This window comes from Triticum aestivum, chromosome 7D, assembly GCF_018294505.1.
Source record: "Triticum aestivum cultivar Chinese Spring chromosome 7D, IWGSC CS RefSeq v2.1, whole genome shotgun sequence".
NCBI lineage: Eukaryota > Viridiplantae > Streptophyta > Magnoliopsida > Poales > Poaceae > Triticum > Triticum aestivum.
In genome coordinates this window covers 46,808,185-46,832,739 of record NC_057814.1, presented here as the reverse complement: position 1 = coordinate 46,832,739, position 24,555 = coordinate 46,808,185, and the positions used below count along the sequence as shown (strand labels likewise).

Below are 24,555 nucleotides of genomic sequence, written 5' to 3'. Positions count from 1 at the left end.
CTACGTCTGCGCTGCACATGTGCCCTGCTCCAGCACACGGCTACTACTGTACCCGCCTCCTGCCTCCAACCAGCTCTTCTTCTTTTTTGACAGGAAAATGAAAATTCCATTAAACTTCAAGCACATCAATGTCACTTGCTAACAGTTTTACAATGCAATTGGGGGCAGAGGCCTCCCAGAAGGAGTCATCAGACCCAGAATGAACGCCCAGCTTGGCAAGCTCATGGGCTACAGAGTTACAAGTGCGTCGGCTGGAAGAAAAAGCATAGGAATCAAAGTTTAGAATGCATAGGCTTCTAGCTTCCTTCACCAACACACCAATGGTTGCCTTGTCATATTCGTTGCTCTTCAAAGCCTGTATAAGGGTTGAGGAATCAGACTCGAAGATGATTTGATTTGCCCCAATCCTGATCGCCCCATCAATGGCCGCAAGGCAGGCTACAGATTCAGATTGCAAAGCACATTTCAGGTTCACGGACTTGCTCGCACTAGCAGCGATAAGTTCGCCAGTCTGATCACGGACCACATAGCCCCAGCCCCATGCACATGTATTTTCGTCAAAGGCACCGTCGAAGTTAACCTTCACATGATGCACTGGGGGCTTGCTCCATCTGTGAATGTCCGGTGGCCTAGGAGGCTTGTTTAGTTTTCGCAAGCCCAGGGACTCAATCGGCATCTTCTCCACCAAGTGACAAACCGCTTGAGGCTTAGGAGCCGCCTCACCAGCATTGGCCTTGTTGCGAACATTCCATCATTCCCACATAAAGGTCACGGCCTTCAGCTGCGTGTCTTCATCACACCTCCACAGCACCTGAAGCATGGAGTGGGCTGAATTGCAGAGCATGAGCTTTTCCTGGGTCTCTCCCAAAGCCAAAATGTTCCAGCATTCTTTAGCTTTCTTGCACTTCAGGTAGGTGTGCCCTCCATCTTCATTTAACCTATGGCAAACAGGGCATCTAGTGTCCAAGTCCACGCCCAGCTTTTAAATTTTCATGCGGTTAGCCAGACTATTGTGGGCAAGGCGCCACACAAACATCTTTACTTTGCTGGTGGCCTTCACGGACCAGACATGCTTCCAATCAAATTTGACAGTGCTGTTAGCAGAATTTTCCTTAGAGCTTGGAGCATCTCTTCCCAGCCTTCTATCGTGCAGCATAACACCAATCTTATAAGCAGACTTGACAGAGAAGATGCCACGCTGATCAAAGTGCCAAGCAAAATTATCCTCCATCCCTTGGCAAATGCTAATGGAGAGAATGCCTTTGCGTCTTCCTCCTGAAAGAGATCACGGACCAACGCCTTGTCCCAGCCACCAATGTTTGGATTGAGCAAATCTGCTACAAGAGTGATTGGGGAGCACCCAGGGAGAGATCTAGGCCTCCTTGTATCGCCCTCGGGGATCCAAGGATCTTCCCACACCTTGATGTTAGTCCCATCCCCCACTCTCCAGATAATCCCTTCCTTTAATAAGTACACCCCTTTTAGGATGCTGCGCCAAGTGTACGATATGCCAGGGGCGGGAATAGGGTCCAGAAGCTTCTCGTCAGGAAAATATTTAGCCCGCAGCACCCTCCCACATAGAGACTCGGGGCCTTGTAGTAGTCTCCAACCTTGTCTAGCCAACATGGCCAGGTTAAAGATGTGGAGATCAAGAAGGCCAAGGCCACCCTCAGTTTTCGGCTTTGTAAGACATTGCCAGCTCAGCCAGTGGTGCCGCTCCTCATCTTGATTATTCCATCAATAGCGACAGACAATTGAGCTAATTTCATCACAGAAAGATTTCATGATGTCAAAGCAGGACATGGCATAGAGGGGGATCGCCTGGGCCACGGCTTTAACCAAGATATCCTTCCCTTCTCTAGACAAGAATTTCTCCTTCCACCCTTGGATCAACTTCCAGATTCTCTCTTTAAGATACTCAAAGGCCTTGGCTTTTTATCTACCCAAGAAAATTGGCAGACCAAGGTATCTTTCATTGAAAGCTTCGTCTCGAATTTGTAAAATCCTCTGAAAATTCCTTTTTGCTCGCTGAGAAGTTCCCTTGCTGAACATAACAGCGGACTTTTCCTTGTTTATTATTTGGCCAGACGCATCATCGTAGAGAGCAAGGATCTCTTGGAGCCTTCGAGCACTTGGCTCATTCGCCTTCATAAAGATCAAGGAGTCATCGGCAAAGAAGAGGTGGTTTATCTTTGGAGCCGTAGGGCAAACCTGAACTCCCTGCAGAGATCCATCCTCCTCGGCCCGGTGAAAGAGAGCCGAGAGCCCCTCAACACAAAAGATGAAAAGGTAAGGTGATAGAGGACACCCTTGCCTCAGGCCACACTTAGGTACCACCACCTCAGTCAGATTCGTGTTCACCTTTACCCTGTATGTGACCGTGGTCACAGAACGCATCACCAGCTGCACCCAGCTATTAGAGAAACCCAGCTTCAGCATTATCTTCTCCAAGAAAGACCATTCAACACGGTCAAAAGCCTTACTCATATCCAGCTTGACAGCTGCAAGCCCATCTCTACCTCCCTTCATCTGGCGCATGAAATGGGTGGTCCCATAAGCGATCAGAATATTGTCGGTAATCAGCTGTCCGGAGACAAAGGCACTCTGGCTAGGAGAAATGACCACATCAAGCACCTCCTTCATCCGACAAGCAATCACCTTTGTGACAATCTTAAACACCACGTTGCAAAGGCTGATCGGCCGCAACTCCTTAAGGTGGGTTGGATTCTTGACTTTGGGGATCAAGACAATGACCATTTCGTTCCAGCCCACTGGAATTTGGCCACCGTTCAGAACCTCAAGAACTTCGCCCTACACCACGTCCCCTACTAGATCCCAGAAGCGCTTATAAAAGACCGCTAGCATGCCATCTGGACCCGCGGCCTTCAAATCACCCATGGAATTAAGAGCCAATTTTATTTCTTCAATGGTGAAAGGTCTCTTAAGGAAGACATTCATCTCAGCAGTAACAATGGGGGAGACCTTGTCAAGGAGCTCAGCCGCTCTAGTTCCTGCACGAGAAGAGAAAAGTTGCTTGTAGTAGTTAGTGATAAAGGTTCTCAGCTCCTCCTCCCCCTCCACCACACCGTCCTCATCATTCTTGAGAGATTTGATCAAGTTCACCCTGTGCCTCTCCGAGGCACAAGCATGGAAGAAGCTAGTGTTTCGATCTCCATCATGCAGCCAATGAGCCTTCGCTCGCTGCTTCCAATAAGTATTTTTTTGGTCTTGCAGTCTCTCAAGCTTGTACCTTAGCATCTGCTCAAGAGAGACTTGCTCCTGGGAGATGGCTCTTTTCCTGCAGCGATTGAGCTCCTTCTTGACCTTCTTGATACGGTTCTTTAGATCGCCCAAGACCTCTTTGCTCCATGTGTGCAGTTCCATCCCCACTCTTCTGATTGCCGCAGCTATCCCTCTATCGCCAGTTAGCATTACCAAGTGCCAGGCATTGCACACCACCTCATCGCATTGCTCCTCCTCAATCCACCTTGCCTTGAATTTTGGTTGTTCAAACACGCACCCAGTGCTATTGCCCCGGTATTCCGGTTCCAAAACCACAATCACAGGTCTGTGATCGGAGTGCATTGGATCCCCATTGATTGCCTTGTAGGCCGGGAAATGGGAGCGCCATCCCAAGTTTGCGACATCCCGATCAAGCCTCTCCTTAATGTAAGTGTCTGCCCGGTGACTGTGATTGCGCCAAGTGTAAGGGTCCCCCACAAAGCCCAAATCCTCGAGCTCACAAAATTCCAGAGCACTCCGGAATTTATCCATGCAGGCATGGGATCTATCCGGACCCCCTGGTTCTCACTTGCAAAGAGGATCTCATTGAAGTCACTGAAACACATCCAAAGGCAGAGCGGAACGGCCATGAAGGATGCGCAAGAGTTTCCAAGTCTTCTCTTTCTCCCCGTGCTTCGGTTCACCATAAATACCAGTAAGCCTCCAGACGAACCCATCCTCCCAAGTGACGTCCGCGTCGATGTGGTAGCGCGACATCCCAGGGTTCGCTCTTACATTTACATCCTTCTTCCAGAGAAGGGCCAAGCCACCACTTTGCCCCTCACAGTCCTTTACCTCCATGTTGGGCATTCCCAACAACACCTTAAGTCGCTTCATCCTCTCCCTGTCCAACCTTGTTTCTGAAAGAAAGAGGATGTCAGGGTCTTCAGCCTTCTGTAGCTCCAGAAGGCCCTCGACTGCCGGCTGGTTCCCAAGCCCCCTGTAGTTCAAAGCGACGACCTTCATTGCTTACTGCAGGGCTGAATAAGCAGCCCCGCATCTGTGCTTGTTGCAACTTGATCTCTACCCAACCCCTTTTGATTCCCCTGGCTTTGGAAACAGAACTGGTCATTCTTGTGTTTTTTTGTCAGCTCTTCGTCCTCGTCCAAACCAGTGGGCGGGAGACTGGGCCTTCCCACTAAGCCCTTGCCCACGACGACCAGAGAGAGGTCTGAACCATGCAGGGGAGCTGTAGAAAGCTTCCCCTTAGCAGCCCTACCTCCTTTACTCCCGGCCCTAGCTTCTGGTTTTCTCTTGCGTACAGATTTTTGCGGCATCCCCGGGACTGTAGAGAATAATTTCTTCGCAATCTCAGAAACTTTGTTTGTTCCTGGGATAGACTTGTTTTTTGCAAGTGGTGAAGTCGCCTCTTGCTCGCCAGGCTTCGCAGTCTCATTCACCCCCGTCTCACGAGAAGTTCTGCTCGTAGCAGAATCAGGGACGGAGCCACGGCTTCCCTCTCCTTTGTCTTTGTTATCACTGCTCCAGGAAGCCGAAACGGCAGCCTGCCCAAAGGATTGCAGCCGCTTTCTTCTCTCCTCTGGGGCTCTCAAGCCTCTATCAAAGGGGAGCTTGCCAAACTGGTCTCGGTCTGCTGGGGACTGACATTCTAGATCACCATGCCCAATGAGGCCACAGCTGAAGCAGTAAAAGGGGAGTTTTTCATACTGCATGTCATGTTTCACATCCTCGCTGCCCTTCCTGATTGTCACCCACCGGCGAAAGGGCCCTTCAAGAGGGATGGACACCCTGGCTCGCAGAAAGGAGCCTGAGGCATCGACACCCTCGTCCACATCCACCGTGCAGTTCTTGTCGATCAGTTTTGCAATCTTTAGGCCCTTGCGATTGTTCATCCATTCAAAGGGAGTAAATTACACAGAAGTATCACAATTGGGGCATTGAAAGCAGATTGGTACCAAGATTAGTAATTTTTACATGTCAGTACCAACTTTGGGGCGAGGCGTTGCAAAAGAGGCTAAAACTGCTGTTTATACGTATTCACAGGGAAACTGACTGGTTGGGCCCGCCTGTCGGGTGCTGATGTGGCAAGTTTTTTGCAAAAAACTCCCTTGCTTTGTGCGTAATCACGTAAATGCCCAATTATTCCGGAGAAAAAGGCTCCTATGAGCGGCTTCTTTTTCCGTTCGTAATTTCCATCACCGATTCGGACTCGTTTGCAAATTTGCGTCAGTTTGAACAAGTAAATAAAACGAACAAAAAATGACTCCCGCGCAGGATTCGAACTGCCGGCTGGTTCCCAAGCCCCCTGTAGTTCAAAGCGACGACCTTCATTGCTTACTGCAGGGCTGAATAAGCAGCCCCGCGTCTGTGCTTGTTGCAACTTGATCTCTACCCACCCCCTTTTGATTCCCCTGGCTTTGGAAACAGAACTGGTCATTCTTGTGTTTTTTTGTCAGCTCTTCGTCCTCGTCCAAACCAGTGAGCGGGAGACTGGGCCCTCCACCTAAGCCCTTGCCCACGACGACCAGAGAGAGGTCTGAACCATGCAGGGGAGCTGTAGAAAGCTTCCCCTTAGGAGCCCTACCTCCTTTACTCCCGGCCCTAGCTTCTGGTTTTCTCTTGCGTACAGATTTTTGCGGCATCCCCGGGACTGTAGAGAATAATTTCTTCGCAATCTCAGAAACTTTGTTTGTTCCTGGGATAGACTTGTTTTTTGCAAGTGGTGAAGTCGCCTCTTGCTCGCCAGGCTTCGTAGTCTCATTCACCCCCGTCTCACGAGAAGTTCTGCTCGTAGCAGAATCAGGGACGGAGCCACGGCTTCCCTCTCCTTTGTCTTTGTTATCACTGCTCCAGGAAGCCGAAACGGCAGCCTGCCCAAAGGATTGCAGCCGCTTTCTTCTCTCCTCTGGGGCTCTCAAGCCTCTATCAAAGGGGAGCTTGCCAAACTGGTCTCGGTCTGCTGGGGACTGACATTCTAGATCACCATGCCCAATGAGGCCACAGCTGAAGCAGTAAAAGGGGAGTTTTTCATACTGCATGTCATATTTCACATCCTCGCTGCCCTTCCTGATTGTCACCCACCGGCGAAAGGGCCCTTCAAGAGGGATGGACACCCTGGCTCGCAGAAAGGAGCCTGAGGCATCGATACCCTCGTCCACATCCACCGTGCAGTTCTTGTCGATCAGTTTTGCAATCTTCAGGCCCTTGCGATTGTTCATCCATTCAAAGGGAGTAAATTACACAGAAGTATCACAATTGGGGCACTGAAAGCAGATTGGTACCAAGATTAGTAATTTTTACATGTCAGTACCAACTTTGGGGCGAGGCGTTGCAAAAGAGGCTAAAACTGCTGTTTATACGTATTCACAGGGAAACTGACTGGTTGGGCCCGCCTGTCGGGTGCTGATGTGGCAAGTTTTTTGCAAAAAACTTCCTTGCTTTGTGCGTAATCACGTAAATGCCCAATTATTCCGGAGAAAAAGGCTCCTATGAGCGGCTTCTTTTTCCGTTCGTAATTTCCATCACCGATTCGGACTCGTTTGCAAATTTGCGTCAGTTTGAACAAGTAAATAAAACTAACAAAAAAATGCCTCCCGCGCAGGATTTGAACCGGCGACCTGCAGTACAGCAGAGCAGCGGGCTAGCCATCCCGCCACGGCAGCGCTGAATTATTTTATACTATACTGAAGATGTTGGGCCGGCGGTTGGCCCAGCGAGGCTGCACGCTGGGTTACTTTTTTTTAATCATGATATTAATACATATATATTTTGCGATTACACATTAGTATTATTAAGTGTCAAGCACCAGACTAGAACACAGGCACGGCCCAAATTTAATGTGTCTATACTCAGGACCACAACCATGCACAATTATTATGTACCCTAATTATATTATACAAATACACAACTATTTAAAAAATATGCCCAACACACAGTTTTTTTATTTGAGTTACTCGCATATTGATTTTATTTTTTAAAATGCACCATTAATTAAAAACTTGACAACATGTATTAAAAATAAATTTGTAATCATAATAAATCTTAGAAATGCATTAATACTGTTCAACTTTTATTAAAAATCGACGTGTCTCTTGAAATGCAAGGATTATTTACACAATAAGTTTTTAACACATGCTGAACATTTCTTGAAATACAAATAATTCACCATGTATTAAGAAAATGTTCACCATAATGCTCTTGAAACTCATCGTGTATTAAGAAAATGCTCACCATAAATTATAAAAAAAATCACCGTGCATTAAGTAAACTTTTAATCATATCTTAAGAAAATATTTCAACATATATTAAAAAAATATTCAATCTGCATTCAAAATATGTTCAACATTCATATTATTAGAAAAGTGTTCACCGTTTGTAGAATAGTTCATCGTGTATTAAAAATGTTCACTATAAATTAAGAAATTGTGTAATCATAATATTCTTGAAACTCATCGTGTATTAAGAAAATGTTCACCATAAATTACGAAAATTTCACCGCGCATTATGCAAAATGTCATCATATCTTAAGAAAAAAATTCAACATATATTAGAAAAAATTAAATTGACATTGAAAACATGTTCAATGTATATTACCAAAAGTTCATTACATGAAATAAATGTTCACCGTATAAATGTTCAATGTATATTACCAATGTATATACTAAAACCCATCATAAAAAATGTTAAAAATCCAGAAGAAAAACCAACCTAGTGAATGAAAAAATAAGAAAGAAAAACCTAAAAATAAACCAAAACCAGAAAAAAATATAAAGCATAATAAGTAAGACAAATGAAACGTAAAGAAATCTGGGCAACGAATGAGCCCCAACACGCGCACCAGGTAAGTGCGAAAGGAAAAAACAATGCAGGCCTCGGTGGGCCGGCCCAGCGTGCCCTTATATACTATAAAATGGTTCCCGCCTGCTTCCTGTCGCGAGCGTTGCCTTGGCGGTCTGGCTAGCCCGCTGCGGTGCTGAACTGAATGTCGCCGGTTCGAATCCGGCGCAGGATTCAATTTTTGTTTAATTTATTTACTTGTTGAAACCGACGCAAATTTTCAAACAGAGTCCGAATCGATGGTGGAAATTACGAACGGAAAAAAAGCCTCTCATAGGAGCCTTTTCCCCGAAATAATTAGGAATTTACGTGATTACGCACAAAGCAAGGGAGTTTTCTGCAAAAATCTTGCCACATCAGCACCCGACAAGCGGGCCCAACCAGTTAGTTTTCCTGTCAATATATATAAACAGCAGTTTTAGCTTTTTTATAACGCCTCGCCCTAAAGTTGGTACTGGCACATAAAAATACCCAATTGCAATTTACTGAAAGTTCAGGATTCTGACCCAGATAGACATTGAGTCAAATCTAACGGACGAAGCCGGGGGTTGTAGTCTTGAAGGAGTACCGCATGTTTACCCACCCATGGCGTCCCCTCTTGAGCCCTGTCTCTGTCAGACTTGTTCGCGAAACCAGCCACAAACACATTGTCTCGAACGTTCCTGAGCTTGAGCCCCCTAGGATTTCCCCAGGCCGGGCGCATTGCCGACGTGGTGGTGCTGATATGAATCACAGTGGGCGAGAGGATCATCCCGAGCAGCGACCACTTCACCGGCATCGAGCAATCCCCTTCCTCATCATCACTCATCTCCACAAAATCAGTGTCGTCCGCGAGGAGGTTAAGGCGCCCCATCATGGAGTCCACCCCTTCCGCCTTCTCAACAGGCTCCTTCCCCATTGCAGCATTCTGCTTCTCCCCTAACGGCATCTTGCTGGCACCAGATGACATGCCCAACACACCCTTCAGCCAGATGCAGAACCACGGGAATAGATCCTCTCGATACAGCCAGCCCGAGCACCTTCCAATGGTTCAGGCGGGGGGTTAAGGAGCAGATAAAAGGGCCAGCGCCGGACAAACCAGAGGGGCAAATTGCTGCGACAACTCACCGGAGTGGGGAGGCAGAGGATAGATCCAGCCGTTGCTCTTTGGAAGCGCGCCGCCTGGAGAGGGGATGCTTGCGCGAGCTGCTAGAGAGGGGTAGCCATGGGGAGCAGGAGCCGCCGGGAGCTGAGCCTACGGAGGAGGCCGGCGGCAGCGGCGGCGGCGGTCAGAGCAGATTCGCTCGAAATCGCCAATCGCGAGAGGTGGTCAAGAGCTGGTCAACATTATATGGAGGTCCAACGGCCGATTCCATTCCGACCAGCTCTGCTGGCTCAACGATGACACGCCGAAGACTCGGCAGGTCAATATATTCAGTTCATATAGCAAAGACTCGGCATTCAAGTCGCGCTGCTGCATTGTAGCTAGCGCTGGTCGTGACAAATAATGCAAGCACAATTAGTTCCAGGCCTCCAGTTAATAGGCTACGCATGGTAAATAATGTTGGAGTTGCCTCTCTGTTTTCTTGTGCTCTGCTCTAGCCACTGGTGGTTGGGGCCGCCACTGCGGATCACTTGAAAGAAAGTTGTGAGCACCTCACCTTCGTCTTAAAATAGAAAAAACATTCTCGTGTCACGTGGACATCACATCCATCTCAATAAGAAAAATGCTTGAAACACTTTCCTTGAAAAGGAAAAAGAAGTCTCACTGCCATTTAAAAAAAATTAAAAACTTTCTCACCGTGACCAACCAGCATGCGCCATGTGACGTAGCTGGTTGGTCACCATTTTACCGTACCTTAATGGATTTAGTTCCTTGCATGCCTCATGTATTTTTATTCTATAATCGTACATACAATCATAAAAATATGTCCACTAGTTTCTAGCTACCAATCCCGCAAAAAAAAGTTTCTAGCTACCAATCTATGCATCGCGGCCGAACTAAGCTAAACCGGGGCGGCACTCGCGGACTTGTCTGGTCTTCCGTCGACCACCTTGACGAGCGCAGGCGTGGGAGCCGTCGTCGTTGCGTTGGACTCCTTGAACCTGTTTTTTTTTTTGAGGGAACTCCTTGAACCTGTACCAACGCGTGCAGACATTGAAGTATATGTGTTTTCACTATTTTAGTATTTTGACAGGATAGAAGTTATTTTAGAAAAATAATTATGTCTTCAGGAGTATATTCAAATTGTTGCTGTACACATGTTTTTTTTCTAGAACCATGTGGCGGCCGCTAGCGCGCGAGAACGCCTTCTCACATACAGTATATCTTAGTGCTCTGCTCTTGCCATTCCTTGCATGCGTGGTGTATTATATTTTAGTATAATGGTACTACGTACATACTGTACATGTTCATTATAATCTACCAATCACGGCGTAACTAAGCTAAACGGGCGCCGCACTCGCGGACATTTTTGGGACGAGCTCGACGTCAGCGCTGGCGTGGGAGCCGTCGTCGTTGCCGTTGGACTCCTTGAACCTGTACCACCGCGCGCAGACAACGAAGTATATGAGGTTGACGGCGGCGATGGCGGCGGTGACGAGGTAGAACAGGTCGATTCTCCCCTGGTCCAGGTCCTGCGCCAGCCAGTCCGGCCGCCCGTCCCGCCCCCTCGTCGCCCGGTGCACCACCGTCACCATGACCCCGCTCGCGTAGCTCGCCAGGGCGAACCCCAGGCAATAGATCGCCCCGGCTACGCTCCGCATGTTCTCCTGGAACTGCCGGTAGAAGAACTCGAGCTGCCCGATGCCGCCGAACGCCTCGGACAAGCCCGCCAGCAGCAGCTGCGGCACCAGCCAGAAGCACGACACCAGCATCGTCGCGACGGAGAGCGCCAGGCCGACGCCGATGCGCTGGAGCAGGGTGATGCCGCCCTCGTGCTTGGTGAAGCGGCGGAGCGCCGGCACCACCACCCGGTCGTACACGGGTATCCAGGGCGTGAGGGAGAGCATCGAGAAGACGATGAAGGAGCCCTGCGGGATCTGGAAGCTGCTGGCGTTGCTGATCCGGCGGTCGGTCTGCGCTGCCTGGAGCACGACGTAGGTGCCAAGCTGGGTGAGCACCACGAAGTAGACGATCCCCGATGACCACACCGGGATGATGCGCGCCAGGCACTTCACCGCCCCCACTTGCTGCACCGTGCACAACCTCCATGGGTTCGCCGGCGTCTTCCCGTCAGAATAGAGCGCGTCCTTGGGGGACAATCTGTTGATGGACGCGATCCATGGATTGGCCTCCTCGAGCTTCGCCTTGATCAACGTTACTGATTGAGAGAGAGAGATGACGCGCCCGCTGATTCCGTGTGAACGCTGGCGGCAAGCGAAGAATGCATGCATGCGCTGATTCCCCGCGTTAGCCAAACAAACGGCACCATCGTTTCTTCTTCCTTTCTTTTTTCACTCAAACCATACACGCGTGCGTATGGACGTGACGAGACGAGACGAGCGTCGATCGCTCCGGTACGTGCACTACTTTTTCTTTTTCTTTTTTCATAGAGTGATGAGGGAGAGCATTGAGAAGACGACGAAGGAGCCGTGCGGGATCGTTCCGGCACGTGCGTCCATACAGCACGGCCATGCGTGCATGTGTACGGCCGTGGGAGACGAACATGAGCCTCGATCGTTTTTCTTTTTCTTTTCTTTTTCAAACGTACGTACGCACAGCACGTCCATACGCCGATACGCGTGACGTGACGAGCCTCGATCGTTACGGAACGTGCACTAGCATTTTCTTTTCCTTTGGATTTTGGATATGTACTCTTCTTCTTTTTCGCTTTTGGTTGGGTACGTACGTGCACCCGCCGTTAATACTAATATCTCTTCGTCAAAAAAGAAAATAAATTGTATACTCTCTCCGTATATGAGAATATATTAGACGTTTGGGATGATGTAATCCCTGACTTTGTTTCTCATTTACCTGTAAACGATATGACCTCATATGAGAAATAAAGTCCATTTGCTGTATAGAAATCAGACGTTCTTGATCCAATTTTAGATTATAATATTTTTGATACAAAGGGAGTACGTACAAGTACTAATGATAATCCCATCCCACCCCATGAAAGAAGATATTTTTACACCAAGTAGTATTTCCTTTTACTCACCCGCTAGCCCCTTACTCCACTAACTAGTTAGGGCATCTACAACGTGGACCATCAAAACATCCCTCCAATGTGGACCCCGTCAGTTAGAAATCCACAAATCAGTGCGAGCAATTCATTCATCCCGGTCGAAAACCCCTCTTCGCACGAAGTGGTCGCCGTTCATTCATGCGGCCCAGGCTACTCCAAATCGCAAGTGATTAAGCCCACATCTCCCCCACCTATCCTAGGCGAAGACAAAATCCACCCATTCCAAGCGCCAACATATTTCTCGCGCTCTTCGTCCTCTAGGATTTTCGGGTTCAAGCCAAACTAATAACATCGCCCACCCATCCATCAAACCATAATGTAGTTGAGGTTCTCTCCCGATCTCTACTCAATCAGATGTGGTCGGACGGCTCAGACCAGTTTAAGAGGGGGCTCGATCCGTGGGAGGGTCAAGCTGACCAACTGCTGATGAGGACGCCCTCTATACCTTGGTACCGAAATAGTTCCCGCTCAAACACAAGTTTCGAGTCTCGCCCGCGCTGAGATTTTTGGTTCAAACAAGCAAATTTTTGAAAATCCATTCGTCTTGTAGCTCCGTCTCCCCACCCACCAAACCAAACCATCTCCCCCGACCCCGCAGTCGCCGGCACCACCACTCCCATCCCCATCCCCACCTCTCCCACAACTTAGCCCGCGGCCATGGCATGGATCCGAAGCAGGTCAGCCGGCGGTGGCCATGCATGGCGCCTATCTTCCTCACCCCAGATCGGGCACGCTCCCTCCCAACACTCCAGATCTACCACCCATCGTCAAGGGCTGGTCCTCGGCGGAGGTCGCCTCCATCCGGGACGGAACCCACGACGACTCGCCCGTGCGTGACGAGACGGCGCCGACGATGAGTCTCTCCGCTCCTCTTCACATCTATCCCTCTCTTCCTCACCCCGCCTCATCTCCCTCTCAGATCCAGCACGTCGTCCTCGCTCGCTGTGTTTTCCTTGATCAATTTCGTTCGCTGACGTAGCTGCTCTCCTCTGTTAGAAGATTCACGCTCAAATCCAACGGTTAAAAAGACGTTGGTCCCTATTTCATCTCGTAAAATTCCACGCTTGCAGTTTGGTCAAGAAAGTTAGACCTAATCCAACAAACAATACAAGGAATCTCTAAAAACTTTTAAAAATTTGAATTAGGCCAAACCTAGAACCTGATGTATTTTAGAACTAAAAGAAATGTACTGTGTTTGGGATAACAAATAAATTAAGGTATCTACGAGACCGGATGTCATACACAACGACAGCCCCCTTGGTCCTCGCTATCTCACTCCCCAGTCCCCACTCCACTCCACTCGCTCTCGCTGAGAAAGCCGGCGCCCGGAGTGGAGCCCGAGATCCCTCCCGGCCGCGCCGTGCCGGAGCTCCCACCAGCCGAGCTCGCAAAAGCCGCTGCCTTCCCTCCCTTTTCTCGCGCGCTCGGGGGCGGGCACCGGAGCCGGCGGCGCGCGCCATGGGGTCCGTGTCCCTGAAGCTGCCGGCGTCCCGCCGCCGCCACGGCGGGCCCCTCTCCTGCCTCTGCTCCCCGGCGCCGCTCAACCTCCTCATGCTTCTCTCCCTCCTCTGCACCAACCTCCTCGCCTTCTTCGCCTTCTTCGCCGCCTCCCCCCGCCACGACCCCGCCGCCAGCGCAATCCCCTCCTCCAACCTCTCCGCGCACGTCGCCGCCATCGCGCTCGAGATCGGCGACGGCGCCTCCTCCGGCGCCCGCCTCCCGGACGGCCTGCCCCCGGAGCTGCTCCTCTTCCTCACCCCGCACGCGCTGCCGCTCGGCCGCGACGCGCGGACGGGGCTCACCCACATGCCGGCCTCCGTCGCCGCCTCCTGCCTCCGGTCCCCGTCCGCGCTGGCGCTCCTCTCGGCCTTCATGTCCTACGCGCCCCACTCCGCCTGCCCGCGCAACTCCACCCTCCCGCGCCGCCTCGTCTCCAAGGGCTGCGAGCCGCTCCCCCGCCGCCGGTGCCTCACCCGCGGGCCCCGCGCCCCGCTCCCGGCCTCCGGCATGGGCCTCGACCACCGCCGCTGGGCCGGCCCCGCGCGCGGCGGCGGCCACGAGTTCCTCGCCGACGACGTGCTGCGCCTGGGCGCGTCCAAGATCCGGATCGGCCTCGACGTCGCCGGCGGCGCCGCCAACTTCGCCGCCCGGATGAGGGAGCGCGGGGTCACCGTCGTCACGTCCGTGCTCGACGGCCCCGGGAAGCCCATGAACGAGTTCGTGGCGTCAAGGGGCCTGTTCCCGCTGCTGCTCTCGCCGGCGCACCGGTTCCCCTTCTACGACGGGGTGTTCGACCTGGTGCACGTCGGCACCGCGGCGCTGGACGAGGCCGGGGCGCCCGCGATGGGGCAGGCGGCGACGCCGGAGGCGCTGGAGTTCTTCATGTTCGACGTCGACCGGGTGCTGCGCGCCGGCGGGCTGCTCTGGATCGACAGCTACCTGTGCCAGAGCGAGGAGAGGAGGCGGGTGGTTGCCAAGCTCATAGAGAGGTTTGGTTACAAGAAGCTCAAGTGGGTCGCCGGAGAGAAGGCCGGCGGTGCGGCGACATCAACCTACCTCTCCGCGGTGCTGCGAAAGCCGGCAAGGAGCTGAAATCATACACAAGGATTGATCAATCCAGGCTCCTTGATCAGAGGTACGGCCACTGTGCCCTCAAATTGTTTGTAGCTCCCAGATTTTGATGGGACGAATGTGAATGTGAATGCCGTATAGGTGCCAAGGAATTTTTTAGATTACAGAAGAAACCGGTGCTACGGATTAGCTTGATTCCATTGGTTGTTGATTGTTGAGAGATAGTGACTGAAAATAACTGCAAGATTGTACAACTCTTCTACATTTGTTGATGCTATTAGATGGGACACAAGCCGTGCAGTGCTACTTTTGTTGCTCTATTGGTGAATTGCAATTTGTGGAAGAGGTTGGAAAATGGTGTACACTGTACTGATCTTCCATTTCAGGAAGAACGCGAAATAAATTGACGCTCTTCAAGCTACCTACCCATGATATGGTCCATCCAAGTCTATCATTGATAGTATGTTGTGCAGCTCCTTTCAATCCATCTGTCTACCATTAATTCCCATATAGCTTAGGCAAACCTGCATAAGCAAAATAGTCCAACAATTGGTTATCTTATTTATCACAATATAATTATTAACTGAAAAAATTATTGACATCTTGTGCTTGAAGCTTGATCAGGAATAGTTTTTTTTTTCTGAAACAATATATGTTTTGCGCTAATTTACGTGTCATGCGAAAAATATCATGTCATATTTTGTTGTTTTTCTTTTTGACACTGGCCTACAGATATGAATTCTTTATAGTTAGTTGTATGAGTGTACCATGTATCAGAGTTATTATATAGACCTATTCGTATCCAGTTGTCCTAAATTATAGCAATACCATGTCCATATGGATCAGGTTATTACGGTGCTTTGCTTCTTCCGGAGCAGGGGGGAACACAACCAATTCTTATCATCAGAAACCAATCAAAATATAGTTGTCGGTGCATTTCATACAGCCATAGCATCACTGATTTTCAGTCTTCGGATTTCTGATGGTCTAAGGCGTCTAGAAAAGGAGGATACACTATATCTCCGAAGTACATGTGAAGTTCTCTTAACCGCAGACTGAAGAGTTGCCATGTAAAAGTTTTTTGCCGAACATAAAACTATCAATTCTAGGAGCACCATCTGATGAAATCAGGGATTTCTGTGCTTTCCTTCCCTGTACATACACAATCTGCTTACCTACAAAATGAAGGTCAGGATGAGTATATGGCTGTATCAGCCGGGAGCAGACCTTCCTTCTTGGAATGTAAATTATGAGCTTCCACATACACATCTCCTCCAAAGTGTAAAGGCTGCCTGAAATGCTGCATTGTTACCATTATGCGACGTACATCATGTTAAGGCTATATAGAACTGTTATAATGTTCCCCCCTGCTTGCTCTCAGTTTTCGTTGTTACTAGGGAGTGGTTGCAGTTTGAAATGCCAATTTCTTGGTGAGAATTTGTGGCATTTTAGTCGTTGAAATGGTCCGTGGCTTAATATTTTTGATCCTTCATGCTCAGTGCACACATTGGTCCTACTGATTTTGGCAACTGGGTAGGAATAAGTTGTGAATTTTGGTTGATTGGCTTTCACCAGTTGGCAGAAAAAAGGCTGGTACTTCGGTGATATATAATCTTGTGAGTGTTGCTAGCTGGGGTCTTTCTTTGCTGCTGCTTCTGTGACAAGGTTTGTGTTGGCCGGCGTTAATTTTCTGTAAGGTTCCATGTCTTTTTGTTTTTGTTCATCATAGTGGAACCTAGTTTGTTCCTTTTACCCCCCCCAAATGGACCAGGTATAAATGTGTTAATTCCCAGTTCATCTTTATCTAGCTTGCATGGTGACAGTTTCACCATGGTGTTTCCATTATTTATGTATGTTCTGCTGGAAGTCTGGTATTAGACGGGGTTAATTTTCTGCTGTTGCATGTCTCTTGTCTTGTTAGTTCACCAAAAAAAGAAGAAGAAAGGACCACTCATGGACGAGGTAAATGTGCTAATTCAGCAATTTCAGTGATCTTTCTCTTGTTGTTTACTTCAGAGATGGTGAGCATTAGATTGACCATTCGGATAAAAATGCGCATCCAGGGAATTAAACTTACAAAAGGATAAAAATGAGAAGAAACGCGCATCCATTGGATTCTAAAGTATTCATATTTGCAAAAAAAAAAAACACAAAAATTTTATATTGGAGAAGTGGGGTATCGATCCCCATACCTCTCGCATGCTAAGCGAGCGCTCTACCATCTGAGCTACATCCCCTTCTTTGTTAGATACAATTAACTAATATCCTTAACTAGTGTATAATTTATGTGTCTTGCCTTTTTTTTGGCCGAGAAATCTACATGTCTTATTGAAAATCGCAACTGTGTGGTGTACAAAAAGGTGGTTACGTAGGTATACCCCACTTCTTTGTTTTTTGCGTTCAGTTTCCCCAAAGTTTAACGACCTCAGGAGGTCATGACCCTAACAGAAAAAAACAGCCGTACAGCTTTGAAACCTACAGCATTTTCGCGAATACGCGGGGTGCGTATCATTGCATTGATAGGTAGAGTAGAGTTACAATCGCTACGCCTAACCACATACAAAGGGTGGTCATGCTAGCGAGCGAAAAGAAAAGGAAAATACAAGATTCAGGGTGGGTCGAACGTGAATTGGGCTAGCCCTCTCGGCTCTCGCCCGTGCAGACGCCCACAATCTAGCCTCGTCAAGAATGGTTTGAGTCAGGGCGGAGGCCGACGGTTGGATTCTGTCGAAAGTGCATGCGTTCCTGTGCTTCCAGAGCGACCAACCACGCGACCAGAATTCCGAGAGATGCGGGTGCGTCCGTGGTGGTGCACTGCCACCAGTGGTAGAATAGCTCGTCTCGTGCGGCGTGGTACCGGTCATCCACAGGGATGCATAGACGTCGTGCCAAACCGTGCGGGAGAAGGAGCAGCCGATGAGGACGGGAGGGGTCCGTGACCCGCAGTCAAAGCCAGCGCACCCGGAGGGAGATCCCGGTGCGGTGCAAATCGCGAACGCCGAGGCCACCAAGCTCCAGGGGCATGCAAACTCGACGCCAGTTGACCGCACAATGCCCCGCAGCCTTGTCCTTCCGACCATGCCACAGGAATTCCCTGATGACACGATCGACTTGTTTGAGCACATGGGCGTTGAGGACGATCGCCGCAAGCATGTGGCCGGCATGGAGCAAAGGACGTGCCGCACCAGCGCCAGTCTCTCGCCGCGTGTCAGTAAGAACCCTACCGCATGTGAGTAATACAATATCTCGTTCGTTCCGTTTCCTTTTGATCTCCCGAATCAGGAAAGAGTTTCTTCATCTATCAACTTCCTTGTCTCTCAGTACGTTAACGGCCTCGAGGCAGTCCGATTCAACAACTATGGGCAAAATACTCCATTGTAGAGCTAGTGAAACACCTTCAGAAATACTTCCTCCGTTTCAAATTACTCGTCGTGGTTTTAGTTCAAATTTGGAACCACGACGAGTAATTTGGAACGGAGGGAGTAGCATTCAGTTCTGACTCAAGAGCATCCTGACATGGCGTTCAAATATAAAAGTGTTTTTGGCACTATGTTATAGTACTGGTAGAACTGAACACTATGTATGTCTGAAGTAGCACTTTGCTGCTATTACCATTTACATTTGGTGTGTGTTATGCTGTCCTGATTGACTTTCACTAGTTATAATCTTGTTGTAAGTATTGCTTCTCTGACCAGGATTTGTGTTGGCCGGCGTTATTTTTCATGTCTTTGTGTTCTTGTTCATCATAGTGGGACCTGGTCTTGTTCCTTTTACCCCAAAAAAAAGGACCAGAAAAATGTGCTAATTCCCAATTCATCTCTATCTAAAAAATTGGTGATAATTTGACTGCCGCAGTGACACCTCTACATTTGTAGAAAAAATATTAAAAAATACCACTCATGGAGGAAGTAAATGTGCTATTTCAGATGCTTCCACCATTATATATCTACAAAATTGTTTTTTTAGAAGCGGCAGTGACACCAAATTACTATAGAGGAAAAAAGACAAAAAAGAGAGAAAAAAAATGCGCATCCAGGGAATCGAACCCTGGTCAGTACCGTGGGAGGGTACTATGATACCACTACACCAGATGCGCTTTGGTGGTGTTTTCCTTTGGTAGATTAATTTGGATTCTAGAGCACTCAGATCTGCAAAGAAATAAAAAAACAAAAAAAGCAGAATGGAGAAGTGGGGTATCGATCCCCATACCTCTCGCATGCTAAGCGAGCGCTCTACCATCTGAGCTACATCCCCTTCTATGTACAAAAATTAACAACAAATTTAGTGAGGGCTAATCTATATTCCATGTCAATAGGAGACTCCGGAATAGATGAAGGAAAATTTGGCATGCTTAAGTTCTACAAAGTTTATAAATAAACTAAGTCTGATTAAGCATTCTTGGAAGAAAGATAAAGGGAATGGTAAAGTAACTATTATCAACTAGAAATGGTTTATACTTGCACTGCGTGTGAACAAAGACTATGCATGTGGTTTGCATGGGGACGCAAAAAGCGTAAGTGGATGTTGACATGGCGCACTTGATGGAAGGCCTCATGTCGAGAGAATTAGAGTTAGTGGGGATCAACTATTTAAGAATAGTTGATTAGCGTACTTCCCTCACGACAGCATAGATGTGCCGCAACCTTCTTTCTAAAAATCAACCCACACTTATTGAAATTCCTAACTAATACTTCCATTGTGAACTCAAGTGTCATAATGCACCCCAATGTTAGTTGTGCAGTGCTTCAATTGAGGATTGAACCATATTACAGCCCGTACAAAGGGCAAGCGCTCTGGTGTGGCAGCCCTCGCCTAGCTAGTATGTCAGGCGTCCACAATCTGTTACGCAAAGTCAGCCAGATGAAGAAACGGCATCTCAACGGGGCACGGGACTTCCGAAACAACCGTAGTTGCCGGGTTAAGTTGTAAACCTGCAAACCTGCACGCGTACGCTGAATGTGTAGAATACACACCATTGGGCTCCCAAGCCCTTCTGACAACGTCCATCACACCCGGCTGCAGGGTGACCACGCTAACTTGCTCCCATAGGGGCATGTACTCAATTTTTGCTACGGTCAAGTCAGGGCCCATGTCCCTTGGCCATGCACCATTCCCCGCCTCCTCCACCGTTCTAGCATCCCTAATACGTGGCCGGACCCGATCATATAGTTTTGGTGGCAATGCCCAGAATCCTCATTCCATTGATCCATCTGTCCTCCCAGAAGAAAGAACCTCGCCCATTTCTAAGACCCACAAACACTTCGTCTTGATATATAGCACGAGACTCCGGCGACAAGTTGAGGTCAAACTCCGCCCGTGACCTGGATCCATCTAAGCGCTTAAGCCATAGCCATCTCGCACGAAGTGCAAAGTTGTGCCAACGTAGATTGGGTATGCCAAGGCCACCCGACGACCACTTCAGGGTACACACGGTGCTCCAAGCCACTACGCACTTGCCACCTCTCACGTCCGCACTCCCGGCCCACAAGAACCCTGTGCAGATTTTGACGACACTGGTTATAACCTTTGGTGGCACATCGAGGGCCATCATAGCATGGATGGGCGTCACACATAGCACCGATAGAACAATAACCAGATGCCGGGCCTTGTCCATTGAAGTGGTTTTCCATGTTGGTAATTTTTTGGCAATCCCATCGACAATCTCTGGGAAGTGCACCGCTATTGGCTTCCTTAGGCAAAGTGGACGGCCCAAGCATCTGCGTGGTAAATTCCCAACAGTGCATCAAAGTCCATGCCACGGTAGATCCACTTGATCTGGAGAGCATCTAATCGGCAGAAGAACACACTTTGCCTGGTTGATCCTTAAACTAGAGGGTTCCCCAAAGTCCTCAAGAATTGCCGCACACATCACAATGTCCCAGTCCAAGAGCTTCATCATTTTGCGCAGTGCAGTCGTCAAACCATGGCACCAAGAAATCCGGGTTGACTCTTCCTTGAAAAAATAATAAGAAGAAAAATCGGGGTTGACCCATCTCTACTCCTAATGGAGCAGTTGGTAGTCTCCGTTCCGGGTTTATTTTCGTCCCACCATTTTCGTCCGGTTTTTTTTCGTCCTCACTCCCACCTCTGACTTATCCATCAGAAACCGAAAAAACCTCCTCCTGAGGCCCCAACCCGCACCCATCCACGTACCAAAAAAGTAGACCTACGAAGGTTAACCAACGAAAAAAGACCTACCAAGATTAACCAGCGAAAAAAACCTAATGGAGGAGTTGGTAGTCCGGTACGGTTTATTTTCAATACTTTCCTAATGACAAAAGATCACGGATCTAACTTTACTAGCTTAGCCAAATCAACGAATCTGTTTTATAAATGCAATTTGCTTTAGGAAACAAATAATAGATTCTTTCCTACCTTAGCCAAATCAGTGAATTTCTCTCATTAATGCAATTTGCTTTAGGAAATAATTAATAGATTTTCAGGAAACAAATAATGGATTTAATACGGTTTATTTTCAACACTTTCCTAATGACAAAAGATCACGGATCTAACTTTCCTAGCTTAGCCAAATCAACGAATCTCTTTCATAAATGCAATTTGCTTTAGGAAACAAATAATAGATTCTTTCCTACCTTAACGAAATCAACAGATCTCTTCCATTAATGCAATTTGCTTTAGGAAACAAATAATAGATTCTTTCCTACCTTAACCAAATCAGTGAATTTCTCTCATTAATGCAATTTGCTTTAGGAAATAATTAATAGATTTTCAGGAAACAAATAATGGATTTAATACGGTTTATTTTCAACACTTTCCTAATGACAAAAGATCACGGATCTAACTTTCCTAGCTTAGCCAGATCAACGAATCTCTTTCATAAATGCAATTTGCTTTAGGAAACAAATAATAGATTCTTTCCTACCTTAACCAAATCAGTGAATTTCTCTCATTAATGCAATTTGCTTTAGGAAATAAATAATAGATTTTGAGGAAACAAATAATGGATTTAAAGAAATTCATAAGTAAACCATCTGCTACTTATTAAAGAAGAAAACATGTACATCGCTAAGTGTACCCAGCCTAACGTACACATAACAATATAGCTCAATTATAACCAAACGATCAGAATCACTTAATTTAATCTAATCCAGAGCCAAAAACGCACTTAGCAATTTACCTGGGCGGACGAAAACTCTGCCGTACCAAACGTTCCGCGCGCCCCGCGTCGACCCCGGTACATCGTTTCCTAATCCAAGGAAAGGAAAACCCAATCCGATATCGAAAGATCACTGAATGCAGGTGAGCGACGCGGTCAACACGGGGAGGCAGCGGCATCTCGAGGGAACGGTGATGGCCAAGTTGTGGGCTCCGGCGGGGCTGCTGTGGATCTGGCGGATGGCAGCAGGATCGGGTCGACGACGGACGGCTCCGGCGAGAGTCGGAGGGACGACGGCGGTGGCTGAGCTCCTCCATGGCCTACTGCGGTTCCAGGGAGAACAGAAGGAAGGGAGGGGAGGAAGGGCACGACCAGCAGGCTCTCACCTCTCTTACCTCCATGCCGTTGTCGACACGACCCCCGAGCCTAGACCACGACCCATGCGACGGGACCCCGCTGATGCCGGCGGCGGTGCCGGGCTCCATGATCTATTCGACTTCATGTGTCGATTCATCAAGTCCGCACCAGCACTCCGCCGGGCCCGTCAGTGGGATCGACGTCCGTATCAGCTCATGCCTCTGCAAGTCAAGGGGTAGGCTGCTCGATCGCATCTCCAAGAGTCCCTCGCCGCCACAACGCCTGCAGTCGCGGACGGCCGTACCTGTCGACGGGAGCGGCTGAGCAGGGGACATCCCGCCGATCCGATGGCGGAAGGGCGAGATAATGGGCAAGTCTACCTTGGGTTGAATCTGGACACCAGCGAGCTCCTTGCAGTAAACCAGGTGCTGGACTTTTGCGTTTTGTTTATCAGGTTTGCACTGTGTGAATCACGCCGGTCCGGCTCTCACCCCTCTCTGACCTCCATGCCGCAGTTGGGCGCTCCTCCGAAACAAGATTATCGCGTCCAGGTATACAGTCCACCACAAAACTCTCCCATGCAGTGGGCGTACAGAAGGTACCTTCCTCTCCTGATTTTGTATATGGTAGTGTAGTACTATGTGGTTAACTGAAAACGAAGAGTAAGCAAATTAGTTCCTGTCAGAACAACTGTAGCCGGCATCGCCGTCGTCGCTTATGGAGCTCCACACCATTCCCCAATTGTACGAGAGCATGTTCAATCTTCGCCATTCTATACTATGTGCAAATGGTCAACTCTTTTCCAAACAAGAAGATATGAGGATTAGGCATATATGCCCCATAAGGTAGCTATATTCATGTGTTGTAGTGTGGATTATGGTCACGCTCTGTCTTGGACTGCAGATAGCTAGGTTAACAAAAATGGATACTCTGCATATTTTCTGAATTTTTAGTAAGGTCTACATGAATAAGGTTAGCAGTAGTTCTGACTTGGGGCACTGGTTAATTCTTCACATGCAGGAACGTGGAGAGATGGTGGGCTCCAAGCCCATGGTGATTTTATTGTGCTTGCAGCTTGAGATGTACTTGGTCCAAATGAAAATCATCATTTTGAAGGGTTAGTAGATGATGCTCAATGCCATAAACCTGCACCGATCATCACTCATGTCATCTCATAGAAGTCTATTGAATTTTAATTAACTTTTGCTGTATGCTATCCATGATGTAAGTGGAGATAGGAAGTTCCAAAAAAATCCTGCACAATGGGGATGTGCGCCAATGATTTGACAGGATAAAATGTTTGTGAAGTATGAAAAATTATGACCTAAGCAAAACTTTTATTTACATATATTCATACATACTTTGAATTTTAGAAACATGCATTGCACGTATATAGTTAGATCTTAATTTTCTTTATTATTCAAAATGCTTGTACCCACTAGATTTCATTTTTTACCTTGAAGGAGTATTATATTACTATTATTTGGAATCCACCTTTATCCTCCACTTCTATTTTTCCTAGGCAACTTCGCATGGAATTAGGATCACTTAATAAGGTTCTGGTTTCTTTTTCAAATTCACTTGCTTTATGCATGAACCTATTATAGATTTGTTGGTGTTGATTTGCAGTAAGAGCAAATGTAATATTGTTCTCATCAATTTCTTTCATAGCATGTGTAATGCGTTATAACATCAGTTTCATTGGATTGGAAAAGGTGATAAACATGCAACCATTCTTACTCGATGATATGAATACTTCAGGAGCAATAGTGGCATTTGTTTGCACATTAGTATTCCATTGTGTAGTAAAGGATATGGTATGGTAGTCATTCTTTATCGTTATAGTTACTGTCAAATGGTGGAATATTGCTGCCTAGCAGCTCTGGTTCATGTGTGTGTGAAAAACAATGTAAAATCATTTTTGTTGCTGTAGAATCTCATGAGTTGTATGAAAAAGAAGGCTAGGATATTTATATTTTTTAATTGTTCAGCTGCTTGTGTTATAGATCTGGGCATACCTTTTGTTTGAGATAAATTTGGGCATAAATTGTCACAAATAAATGGGTGGCGTTGGGTCAAGGTTCAGGAACCCAGGGGCATCATGCTTCTTTTGAGCCACATGGGGAGAATTACATCCATGTATTAGAAAAACTAGGTGCCCGCTTAAACAGAAAAAATACAACTCTTGCTGACCGGGAGCTTCATGGTAGTGGCTAGAATTTAATCAGAGATCCATGTACAGGTTGATTGTTATGAAACCAT

The 24,555-nt window shown here is 47.9% G+C and overlaps 2 protein-coding genes and 3 non-coding genes across 5 annotated transcripts; 1 reads left to right on the top strand and 4 right to left on the bottom strand.

Moving 5' to 3' along the window:
• Positions 1-10,503: 10,503 nt before the first annotated feature.
• LOC123170740 (protein NRT1/ PTR FAMILY 2.13-like) lies at positions 10,504-11,291 on the bottom strand. The gene has a single exon (XM_044588519.1). The coding sequence runs from the start codon at positions 11,068-11,070 to the stop codon at positions 10,504-10,506; it is 567 nt and encodes a 188-aa protein (XP_044444454.1). The 5' UTR covers positions 11,071-11,291.
• Positions 11,292-13,342: 2,051 nt separating this feature from the next.
• LOC123168271 (probable methyltransferase At1g29790) lies at positions 13,343-16,203 on the top strand. The gene is made up of 2 exons (XM_044586143.1): positions 13,343-14,883; positions 15,666-16,203. Exon 1 carries the CDS (start codon positions 13,482-13,484, stop codon positions 14,838-14,840), a length of 1,359 nt encoding a protein of 452 aa, XP_044442078.1. The 5' UTR covers positions 13,343-13,481; the 3' UTR covers positions 14,841-14,883; positions 15,666-16,203.
• A 780-nt stretch (positions 16,204-16,983) lies between these two features.
• TRNAA-AGC (transfer RNA alanine (anticodon AGC)) lies at positions 16,984-17,056 on the bottom strand. The gene has a single exon. It is a non-coding gene; the product is annotated as a tRNA-Ala (tRNA).
• A 1,788-nt stretch (positions 17,057-18,844) lies between these two features.
• Positions 18,845-18,915, bottom strand: TRNAG-CCC (transfer RNA glycine (anticodon CCC)). Its single transcript has one exon. It is a non-coding gene; the product is annotated as a tRNA-Gly (tRNA).
• Positions 18,916-19,000: 85 nt separating this feature from the next.
• TRNAA-AGC (transfer RNA alanine (anticodon AGC)) lies at positions 19,001-19,073 on the bottom strand. Its single transcript has one exon. It is a non-coding gene; the product is annotated as a tRNA-Ala (tRNA).
• Positions 19,074-24,555: the final 5,482 nt, after the last annotated feature.